The 12,119-nt window shown below is 39.3% G+C and overlaps 1 protein-coding gene across 6 annotated transcripts in view; it reads right to left on the bottom strand.

Annotated features, from left to right (window-relative positions):
- MLH3 (MUTL protein homolog 3) overlaps positions 1–12,119 on the bottom strand; it is a 160,882-nt gene that overhangs the window by 96,639 nt on the left and 52,124 nt on the right. For all 6 annotated transcript variants that reach the window (XR_015693202.1, XM_087693505.1, XM_087693495.1 and 3 more), the window contains one exon: positions 2,068–2,125. Coding sequence is in view for 5 of the 6 variants with exons in the window: in XM_087693505.1 (XP_087549631.1) it covers positions 2,068–2,125 (58 nt within the window). In the remaining variant the exon portion in view is untranslated. The remainder of the gene's footprint in view (positions 1–2,067; positions 2,126–12,119) is intronic.

Here is a 12,119-nt window from a genome sequence, read left to right as displayed (position 1 = left end):
TGGTGGCACATGAAGGCTTGGCGGTGGGGAGTTGGTTAGCCCAGATGCAAAGGATGGAGGGTGTAAACGTTGCACACAGCAGCTTCTGGAAACTCCAAAGCACTGCCTTTGGTCGTGTGAGGCAACGCAGCTTGTGTAAAGAGGAACATACCGTATCCTCCGCCGTGTAGCACCCAGCCTTGGATGTATCTCATGGGGAGCTTTCTACTGGCAGGCAATCAGCTAGGGCCATCACCTTCTGTATGAGGCTGGGTCGTGCGCAATGGTCGGCTTGGAGGCTCTACCCATCCACCAGGTTTTGGAGCCCACAGCAAATCACTCTGAGGTATGGGAGATCATAGGGGGTCTCACTGGATGGCATATCTAGAAGGCGTGGTGTCAGGAGGTTTTTGGCAGAGAGAGACTTTCTATATAAGCGACTTTAGTAGAGCACTGGACCTCCATCATCCACTCCCTTCACGGCTGATGGGACCAGGTGCAAGGCGAGTCTCGAGCTCGTCAGGAGCTCTGTTCTCATTTCATGCGCACTTGGGGCAGCCAGGACCTGTTTTTCGTGATGCAGGCAGGCAACGCCTTGAGAGGCCTGTATATTTGATATATCTATGACTCTACATTAGCTCCAGCTAGTCTATTGAGCATGAGCACTTCTTTACATTCAGGTGTTTTTTTCTGAAGTAATATAATTAGCCACACTTTATTTGCAACAAAAAAAAAAACATAAAGCCCACTATCCAGAAATAAAAATAGTGAAAAAACTATGACCGCATTGTTACAACTGTATCCTTCGCAGTTTAAGAGCCCCTTACCTTAATCAACTGTGTACACTATTAAGGCACCATAAATACAACTGAGCCCTTGTAGCAGTAGAGGCCCAGCATCCGGATATTAGGATGTTCAAGGGAGCCACTCTTTCCTCATTGTTGGCCAGTAATTGAGCAGGATCCCCACTCCAGATCACTCATAGGCACAGTGGAACTCAGGGACACTATCACAGATAGGAATTGATTGAGAGTATCATTGCTTGGTACACCTGGACCGTTAGGTGTACCCATGCTATAGATTCCTAGGATGTTTCCACTGCTAAGACTCTTTCTAGGATGCGGACAGAGATCATTCATATTTTCCACGGGAGTGGGAGAGGCTGCAAGGTGGTTCCTTGAGGATGAGGAGGAGAGAGGCTTTCTTGTGGACATGGGATTTTGGCACATTCTTTCACCTAGCCCCTGTTATGTCCTGGAACTATAGACCACCAGAATGGTCATTCACACAACCTTCGTATTTATGATGTGCTCGGTTGCTCTTTAGAAGGCCTTCCTTGTACTTTGTTTTTACCATAGGGGGAATTTCCCCACATTGTTATTAATAGAATTTTATTCTCTTTTTTCTTTTTAAATTGAGCCCATCTATATGGTAAGAGGCTAATCCCCTCACAAGTGTTCCATGGTAGCCCTCCTCTCATCTGTATTCTTTGGATCTTCATTTGAAGGGATCAATTGCAGGCAACAGAAGGATATTTTCTGAATGTATTATGTATCTGGAAGGAACAGACAAATCATAGTGTGATTGGAACAGATTTACACGTGATGTGACTGGGAATGTTACACATACAAGATATATTGTAGTTGCAACACACACGCTCCCACATACAAGCTTTGGATGTAGCTGCAGCTAGGAACAGAATTAGACATGTGTGATCATCGTCTGAGGGACCCGTCCAGCCAAATATGTGTTTATATACCAGACAGGCAGATGCCTATATCACATAGAGGTAGTTGCTTTCTTGATTTATGTGGCTGTTGAAGACATAGCACATACAGGGCAGCTGCTTTTCTTCAAACTAGAAATTATGTCTTACTGTATCATTATAGATTTGGCTTGACTATAGGCATGTAACTTTTCTATTAATATTACTATATCAGCTTAGAAACCAGCACTAAAATGTCAATACTGATTAAATAGCATCAATAGTTGCTTCTCTGGTTTAATACACTGCAATTTGAATTCCAGTTAAAGCCCTGAAATTTTCCAATGATATCAATAAACTATTTCCAGCTCTGAATCACTAACCTTGACTGAATAGATTTTCTCCGCACAGGCAGATTGTGGAACAATTCACGAAGGACCACTGCAAAAGGTAAACACCAAATAGAAGAAAATTAAAATCAGAAAGTTCTGAAAACTGGTAAATCATCCACCCACTGAAGCACTTTCTATTAGTTTTCTCAAAAACACCAGAAGGCTACCAAACCAAAATGGTACAGGAAAAATATAGAAGAAATTGGTGCTCTCAAGATGGCCACTCTAGACTCTAGTGGATAGCTATTTAAACAATAGATGGGATAAACACTGGTATTGTGTGGTCTAAGAACTCCATCAATTAATCTGACATCTAGAAAAGAAAATATAGAGAGGCAAGTGAGGAGTAAGCTCGAGCATTGATTTGTTGAGTAAATCACATACTCCAAAATTGTTAGACTTACATCTCAAGCCTTGCCAAATGCCCTAGCAAACGCTCTTTTCTTAACTGAAACATCAGCAATGTATTCTTGACAGGTTAGACTATAACATAGTTGAGACAGCTGCATTTAGAAGACCCCTTAAAATCAAAAGTTGAACCAACCCAAAAAAATGAGCAATGAGCTTTGCTCTATTTATTTTGTGGGTTCCACCTCACTACTCAGAGTTGTGTGTCAAACTTGTGACCTTTTAATGCCTTCCTATCTTCTATTGATTTCATAGTCCTAGCTCTTTCATCAGTTGCACAGATCCAAAAAATGGTTTTGTTCACTAAGATCGCCATACAAAGACTTAGTACTTACTGCACGTAACCCAAGTACAAAACAGAAGGAATAGGACAATCTCAAAAGCTGGCCAGTCTTTATTTTTCCTTGAAGGAAAGAAAACAAAGTACAAAGAAAGCCCTATAAACAGCAACTTAGAACATCATAAATACAATGGTTGTGTGAACAGCCAATATGGTGGGCTATAGTGCCAGACCATAAAAGGGGCTAGGTGAAAGGTGTTAGAATCCCATGCCAATGTATGCAATCACCATGTTTACAATGGCTTCACCCAATTTGAGCACATAGCTCCTCTCATGACATTCACCCCCCATCTCACTTCCAACCCACATTCAACCACCCTCCAAATCTTTCTGCACTCCACACACACTATGGGACATACTCGGCCTAGGGCCATGCCCCAAAACAAATAGTATAATGATGATTGCATAGAGCTCTACAAATACCCATGAACCAAAGAGGACTTGGGTAATACCGACAGAGAGGGAGGTCTACAGACAGATGTGGACCCTCACCTGTTTGTAAGAAATGAGCATACAAGCAAACACAATACTAGGATTTGTACGATCTATTCATGAGCAAGGTTGTAGCCATTGCATGGATCATATTATGTGAAACGTTGAATCCCTCCACACGAGACACGACACAAACTGTACCCACGGCAAAAAACATGTAAGGAACAAACATCAGACTTTCTTCTAGCCATAGAACCAAATAGGCTCACCCTCAAGCTTGGGAGCTAGCAGCACATTGGGCCACAACCATGTCCCAAGAGCTAGCATTCCATACCACTAGTCCACACCATCCTAGTGTATGGATGCATCAGCCTAGACGCCAAGAGTCCATGAGTGGTGATCACACAATGATGTGCACATTAGGGCCTTGAGTCCAATAAAATAGGATTTGGTTGCCCTAACCCTAAAGACTTGAAAGTTACCCTAGGGGCCACTTTGATGACCACTATGACCAATGCTACTACCACCCATCTAGATGTCCAAGGATGTAACACTTTCCCCCTTATGAATGGTGGTTTTCCTCGACACTATCCGCACAAACCAACTGGAAAAAGCAACTCTTCAATGAGCATACCGACTATCAAGTTACCTCCACCTTCAAACAATTCTTCCACTAGAATAAATACTCATGATAGACAATCTAATGGGATCGTTTAGTCCTATAGTCAAGAATTAATTCACGTTGACTCAAATGTATTGACCATTATCTTAGGGTAGCAGGACTTCCTCTATCAAGACTATTAGTTTACCTTGCACCAATCATTCTTTTGAACAACTCACATGGAACATCGAGTGAACTCGATGTCAAGGGGGTAAATCCAATTCATAGGATATGCTACTTATCTTCATGGAAATCTAAGAAGTACACAATACTCAAAGATAACTTATAGCACTTGCCAGTAGTTATCAAGTTGAGGTCCTTTGGGACTTTAAGATAAGCCCACATGTCTTCCTAGAGCTCTCGAGGAGTACAATTCTGATTAGGATAAAACATAGCATGATCCTATTGAGCTAAGAAATGCATTCTATGCTAATTCGCCAAAGATTCAGAAACCAAAAATCAGCAAAAATACCTCTTTAGAACAATAGAAATACATGTCTATGCTAGGAAGTTAAAGAATCAAGAAATCAAGAAGTGCAAGAAAAGATACTGCGATCAAAGAATTTAGAAAGTGAGGACTATCACTATGCAAGAGCTAGGAGGAGGTGAGTCAAAAAGCTATAATTCAATCTAAGAAAAGGTATAGCTACACTTGAGTAATTTAATCAAAGTGTTTGATGATGAACTTTAAGACATTAACTTGGACATTGAGGACAATCCAAAACTTATAAAGGTTAGCTGCATGTGGATGAAGCATTCAAGAATGTTAGTGGAATTATGCAAAGCATTTTAAGATATCTTTAAATGGGAATACCAAGATATGAAGGGATTTGATCCATCAATGTACCAACATCAAATTAATTTGAACAAGGATGTTAGGCTAACTATTTAAAGGAGATATCAATGACTCCAAACTATGCTAAGTAAGTTAAAGAAGGCATTGCAAAATTGATAAGACTAGGCTTTTTGAAGCCAATGAATGAGGCGACATGGTTATGACCAAATGTGATGTTGCCCAACAAGAATGGCAAGATAAATGTTTGCATGGATTAGAAGAAAGTCAATGCAGTAACCATCATAGATCCCTTTTCCATTCCATTCATAGTTTCATTACTCAATGAGGTTGCTAGACACATGTATAGATTCTTGGACAGATTTTTAGGCTATAATCAAATGAGGGCTCCAAAAGACCTTGATAAAATAACATCTATAACTGAATGGGGAGCATTTGTTAGTAAGGTCATGAACTTTAGGCTGAAGACATTGGACCACTTGATATTTAGGGAGCAATAAAGAAAACATTCGATTCATATGTGAAAAACTTTATGAGTCATCGTACATGACTTTTGTGCCTTTGGTAGAAGGGATGATCATTTATAGCATCTAAGGTTGTGTTTTGAGAGATGCAACAAGTTTGGCATGCCCCTCAATCCATTCAAGTTAGTATTTGCTGCTAAAAGATGAGTACTACTCAGGTATATATTATCAAAAGAAGCAATGTGAATAGATCCAAGAAAAATTCATCATGTCTAGAAGGTTAAAGTACTAAGAAACATACATAAAATAATGAGATTTTGTGAGACAAATCAAATGACATGGTCAGTATCTCAAGTATTTATCCCATTTATGTGCACCTTTAATAACTTAAACAAAGAAGGGGATGCATTTTTCATGGATGAACGATTAGACCAAAGCATTTATGGTGATAAAGAAGATGTTATAATAACTCCAATATTGCAATCCCCACAATGTAACTTGTCATTTCATGTTTTTGTAGATGCTTTGGATGTTGTTGTGGGAGCAATATTAATAAAATAAACCTCAAGTTACATGAAGACTTGCCTGAAGGATGTTACTTTTGCAAGGATTGGATTATAAAGTGACCCATACACCACAAAGGATTGGATTTAAGTTATTGATCTAGATTCATATTATGATCAAATAGTGTAATTCCTCACTAAAGCGATTATGCCAAGCTATCTTACTAGAGACCAATGCACGAAGTTAGCACCACTCAGTAGGTCCTTTTAGGTTATATATGGTGCATTAACAAGAAAGGCTTGGATCAAGTTTTCAAAAGATGTGTACCTAAATTTGAAAAGTTTATAGTACCTTGGGAAGCATATGTAGGAATCTCAAATGGACATTTTCTAGAGAAATTACAAGTAGAAAACTATTTCAAGCTAGGTTATGGTGGCCAATAGTATTGAAGGGTGCATGCACATCAGTATGATGGGTAGTGCATCATATCTTTAAAATAGGGTTAGTCTCAATCAAGAGATAGGATATAAGATCATCTAGTTCTACCATTGGAACCATTCTGAAAATGGGGCATTGCTCTCATAGGGCCAATCAAGATAGCTACTAAGCACACTCAAAATAGATACATCTTGGTGTACATGAAGTGGGTAGAAAGTCAGGCAGGCACTGCAAGATACTACAACAAGGAATGTAGCTAAATTTCTATATTGAAACATAATGATCAAGTTTAGTTGGCCGATGGAGCTTATAAGTGATGTGCGATTTTTGAATCATGTGATACAGGAAGTAATTAATATGCATATGTTTTGCACAAGAAATCAACCCTATATCACTTGCAAGAAAATGGTCCTGCTAAATGCTCCAAGAATATCTTATTGAGAATTCTAAAAGAGATTGTGCAAGAGAATATAGAAGATTGGGATGCCCTATTAGATTCAATATTGTGGGCATTCAGATTGCCTACAAGAAGATTACATGATTAACTCTTTCAAGCTGATGTACAAGTTGGAACAACTGTTCCAATGGAGTTTGTGGTTCTAAGTCTTCCAGTAGCAGCAAATATAAATTATCCCTAGAAGATTCCCTCACTATGTCTATTGGAGCAGTTAATGCAATTAGAGGAGGATTATAGTATGACATCATATATTTCAAGGATTATACAATATAGGAGCAAGGCTTGGGTGTAGCATCATATTAAGAAAAATATCATTAAATAAGGATATTTGGTGGTAATTTATAATTCTACAATAGGTTTGCATCAACCAGGATGTTGGTTAGGGGAGGTTTCTTCTGGAAGATTGGTAGGGAGTTCCACTTAAGATTGTAGTCATGGTTTAGGTAAAAGAAGAGAATGATTACTTGTTCTAGGACAATGCAAAGACAAAGATGTTTGCGAAAGTATTTTGAGAATAGATAGAGGAAATGGTAGAGAAGGTCTACAAAGGAAATGGAGGCTGTAGTAGAACAAACTTACGAAAGTATTTTGAGAATAGATAGAGCAATAAGGTATACAAAGGAAATGGAGGTTGTGGTAGAACAAACAATGATGCTTCGAGTCTGTAAAGTTCCGATCCATTGTTGCATATGGAAAAATAAGTACTTCATGACTTAGAAATCAAGTTAGATGGAGCGTTGATCATGAATGGTGAATTAGAAGAGAGAAAACAAACTTTGTTGTTGAAGAGACCTAAGATGGAGCAAAAATTGTAGGTTTTGAAGCAATAGTATTAGGAAATATAGTAGCAAATAGAGAAAACCAAAGCTAATAATGAGAGACAAAAGAATTTATGGCAATAATGAAGCTGAATCAAAATGTGTAAGATATAGCTGGGTTTATACTAGAAGTTCAAAGTGATGTTGGTAAAAAATGGGAAAATACAAAATTTCGAACTCGACGAGGTCAGTTGGGTCTCAAGTAACGTGGGCTATAGTTATTTATGATGATCCTATTATCTATTAGTTTCATTAGCTTTGATTACTTTTTTAGGGAATTTGCACTTCATTCTAGTTTAAATACTCATATAATGTGTCACTTAAGGGTTGCAAGTACTCCTAGTACTACATCAAGATCTGCTTTATTTCTCGTTGTAGCTCATTTTAGGATGCAAGCCCTCAGTAGGGCTTGACTAATAGTATGAAACTATAATATGCGCTTTATAACCAATACTCGAATGTTAACTAAAACCATCCTTCCTCGCATAGGGTGGTAAATAAACAGATTAAGCACTATTTACAGCAATTAGCAAATTCACAAAACTGAAATGCACACTTAACCATATAATCTTGGACATTGGATACCCTATTGGCCCCAAAATTGGTGCCCCTTTCGGTATTTATTTAACTTAATTGAATAAGAAGTTCATGTAAAATGGGATTCTCCCAATCCCTTTCGATATTCCAACTTCTCTTGCAATCCAAAATGACTAGCAAGACTTCAACCTGATTTGCCCCTTAATTTGGGCAGTCAATTGGCCTTCACCCACTTTGATGAAGATGAAAAATGCCTCAAATTCATTCATTTGTTGGTCCCTCCACTTGAATTTGACTAAAAACAGCTTCATACCTATTGAATCCAAGTCTTGGAGCTTCCAATTTATGGCACACTTCCCGAGGTTGCTGCTACACCCTAATTTCTACTATTAAAGCAAAGAAATATGAAATTTCTCAACCTTTGGTGATCTCAATGACGTAATCTTTGGAGCAAGGCAAAAAAAAGGCTGGGAAATGAGAGAGAATGCTGAGGAGAGAGAAAATCCAGACTTTCTTCGCGAAGAACTGAAGAAAATCTATCATTTACTGTTGCTACACTGTCTCAACAACTTGTAGATGCAAAGAACTGAAGAAAATAAGTCATTTACTACTGTTGCCTTGTCTCAACAGCTTATAGATGCTGTCACCTACTGTAGATTGGTCTTCTTCAGCCGCTCATTGACTCTAAAAGTCCTCCAATGGCTGCAAATCAGACCAGTAGCATCTCCTCCCTCTCTCTTGCAAGCTGAAATCCACTAAAAATGTCTCTCTCCAGCCTCTAAAGACGTTTTCCAGTCTCGCATGGGCATGTTTGACAAGTAGCAGCCTTCCCAAATGATTTTTCCAACATTATCCATAATTAAATATTAATTTATAGTCTTTAAATACAGAAAGTTAATCTAATAATTGTTTCAGTGCCTTGAAAAATAATTTGACTTGGCAATAATTAAATTGGTTAGGCAACTTCCATTCCCGAGTGTCTCTCCGTCATCTTTGACCACCATCAGATTGGCGTTAGGCAACAGTAAATGCCACTTATCTAGTGTCACCAACTGACACTTATTGCCAAATGAATGACCTAGGCCAATAACTGGTACCAGATACCACCAAATACGTATACGGCATAACTTACAGCAACTTTTGCCTTTGACATCCCATAATGTCCTCGGGTCCTGCGCTCGTAAATTTACTCTAACCCCAGATACACCTCACATGTGCAATATTTACTTAACCATGTGGTTAAAAATTAATCCACATGTTAAGTGAGGTTTCAAAAATGCATGTCCTCATGAAAGCCCTCCCCCTTAAAATCCTTGCAATTGTCCTTGATTGCACTGCCAAATGTATCAAAGGTAAAATAATGGATTGGAATTTTCACAAGGCATCATAGTTAACACAACATTGTGCACTATTGCTCAACCATTCCATATGCCCAACTGCCCAACACATGCTGAAAATTACCAATCAATCATAAGATAACATAAGACTCACAAAGAATCTTAAAAACATTGTCAAAATATCATGTGACATGTCTATTTCTCATGAGCTCAACTCATCTGGCAAAACCAAACCATAGCATAGCATAACCAAGCATAAACGATAAAGTATTGCCGAAGCAGATCTCCTAGGCTCACGGTTACTAGAGTGGCTACTAAAGTGGTGAGGAGGTTGCTGGGTGGTTGCCTTCCTCCTTGGTTAGCACTCTTTGGCCATATGTCTTGGTTAGCTTGCTAACATGCTTCTTCCTGGTCTTGCCTCTATGGTGCGAAAATAGGCTTTTTCTTTTCTTGTAGTGCACCTTTGGTGATGAAATCAAAAGTGAGGTGCCAATGTAGGCAATGTTCAATGCAACCTCCACTCTTCCCCTCACGTTCGTAGCCTGATATGGCTCTAAGCGCAGGTTCTGGCTGATCTAAGGTCTTACTGAAAGTCCATGCTGTGTTCTCTAGTCTGCTTCAGGGTTGGTTGGTTGGTCACCGAAAGTCAAGTCAACTTCTAAATTCGGTCTGCTCAATGTCTAGCTGTTTGGGGTGAATCCTCGATTATCCTCTCGGGTCTGACGCTAGTTGTTGCTAGCTAATGACCAAACAGGAAAACCCAAATTCAGGTCGATCCTAAGTGGGAACGGCCAGGATACTTCCGCTACGTGGCAGATGCGGGAAGACCTAGATCGCAAGTCCCGTAACATTCCATGGGAGTGCCGGGCGGAGCTTTCTAGACATCCTTCCCGATGGACTGCTAAGACGTGTCCGGAATGATTCTAGCGGACACGTTACAGTTGGTATCAGAGCCAACCAACAAAGGATTTGTTTTTAGGAAATTTTAATAAGAAGAAGTAAAGCAAATGTTGTGTCCCAAACATTTCCTTACTTTGAATACTGTCTTGCAGAATTATGAAGCATGGAACAGGTTCTTAGTGTTCCGAGTCATGTTTATGACCGCGATGCATTCCACGAATTATCGACAAAGGGTTGAGATGATGAACATCCTAGACCGCGCTAAAACATCAATGGCATCATAACATATGCTGCTGTCCATGGAACCAGATGTAAACCATTGACAACTAAGCATGAAGTCATCACTTGTTGATCTGAGAACTCATCACAAACTGTTGCAAATGTGACCCCAAACTGATCACAAACTCATTGCCAAAAACTGACCAACAATCAATGCAAAAACTGATGCAAAACTAACTATAAACAGTTCTCAAGATGATGAAAAAATGAGCTGAAACTAATCAAAAATTTTGTCTCAAAATTGAGGCAAAAATTCATACCAAATTGATCATAAGTTGATGCAAAAGTATAGTTTCAATGCCCGAGTGAAACTCATACTCATCTGCATACATCTCACTGTGACTAGTATACTAATCAGTGACCTCTTGGCAAACACATTATCAGCCTAGTACGTTGGATGGATGCTAAATACATCCGAGATCCACTACATACAAGAGTTGTCCATGACTCGAGGAGTGGAAGTGCAACCTCCCCCTTGAGCATCAGGTAATACTGAACCTAATGGAGCTCGAGCTAAAGTCGGCTCTAACTGAAAGGCATCTAGGTAAAGCTGCAACAATAGAGAATGGTCTGTCAAGTCATCCTCCTCCATTTATTTAGCATCCATTGGTCAATAATTCTAAAATTTCACCAAGTATCTCCTAGAATTTACCTTTGACCTTTCTTTCCTTATGTGCCAAAATCTGCTTGGGTACCAAAATCCCATCTAGCTCCTCAACCTCAGCCTGAATTTCAGCAAACATATCCTCTCACGCATCATCATGAAAGGACCTCAAACAAACTAACGTGAAAGGCATTGTGTATCCACCAATGTGGTGGTAATTTCAGCTGATATGCTATATTGCTGATCTTCTCCAACACCTTGAAGGGCCCATCGTATCTCATACTCAACTTCGGATACAATCTTTTTCTTCCTTTTATCTTTTTCAGCCTTGCCTTTTCAAAACGTAGTAATCACTCTCTACAAACTACAAAGCAGGTCTGTGGCGATCAACTGCCCTCTTTTGCTTTTCTTGTGATCTCTAAAGTGCTTATTTTATCTTTGCATAGGCTACGTCTAAGTTTTCCACATAACAATCAACCTCAAAGATCTTATCCTCGGTGTTTAGAATAGGTGATACCTTCTTGTCACCCTCAACCACCTCAAATGGAGCTTTGCCTGTCGAACTATGCACTGTGTTGTTGTAAGCAAACTCAACCAAGGGCGAATACTGCTCCCACTATGTCTTGTGGTCTGAAACATAGCACCCCAAAAGATCTAACACTGTGGAATTTGCTTCCTTAAACTGACCATCTATCTACGAATGGATAATGATGAGAATTTCAGTGTGGTACCCATACTCTCAAATAACCCCTTCCAAAATAAACCAGTCATCTTGGGATCTCAATCACTGATGATCGACTCTGGCATACCATGATACTTAAAGATGTGCTACAAAAACAATCATGCCATATGATCAACCTTTATTTTCTTCCTCACCAGAATGAAATGGGCTTGTTAGCTAAACTTGCAAATGATAGTCCATATCCCATCATTCCCTATGGATGTCTTAGGAAGTTCAAAAATAAAGTCCATTGCAATGCTCTACCAAGGCCTATCTGGAATAGGCAAGGGCTGCAACAAACTCGGTATCTTTTGCCTATCATGCTTTACCTTTTGGCATACGATACATGT

This window comes from Lygodium microphyllum, chromosome 2 (assembly GCF_053477565.2).
Source record: "Lygodium microphyllum isolate KBCC chromosome 2, Lygodium_microphyllum_v1.1.10, whole genome shotgun sequence".
NCBI classification, from domain to species: Eukaryota; Viridiplantae; Streptophyta; class Polypodiopsida; order Schizaeales; family Lygodiaceae; genus Lygodium; species Lygodium microphyllum.
This window is presented reverse-complemented; position numbering and strand designations above follow the sequence as displayed.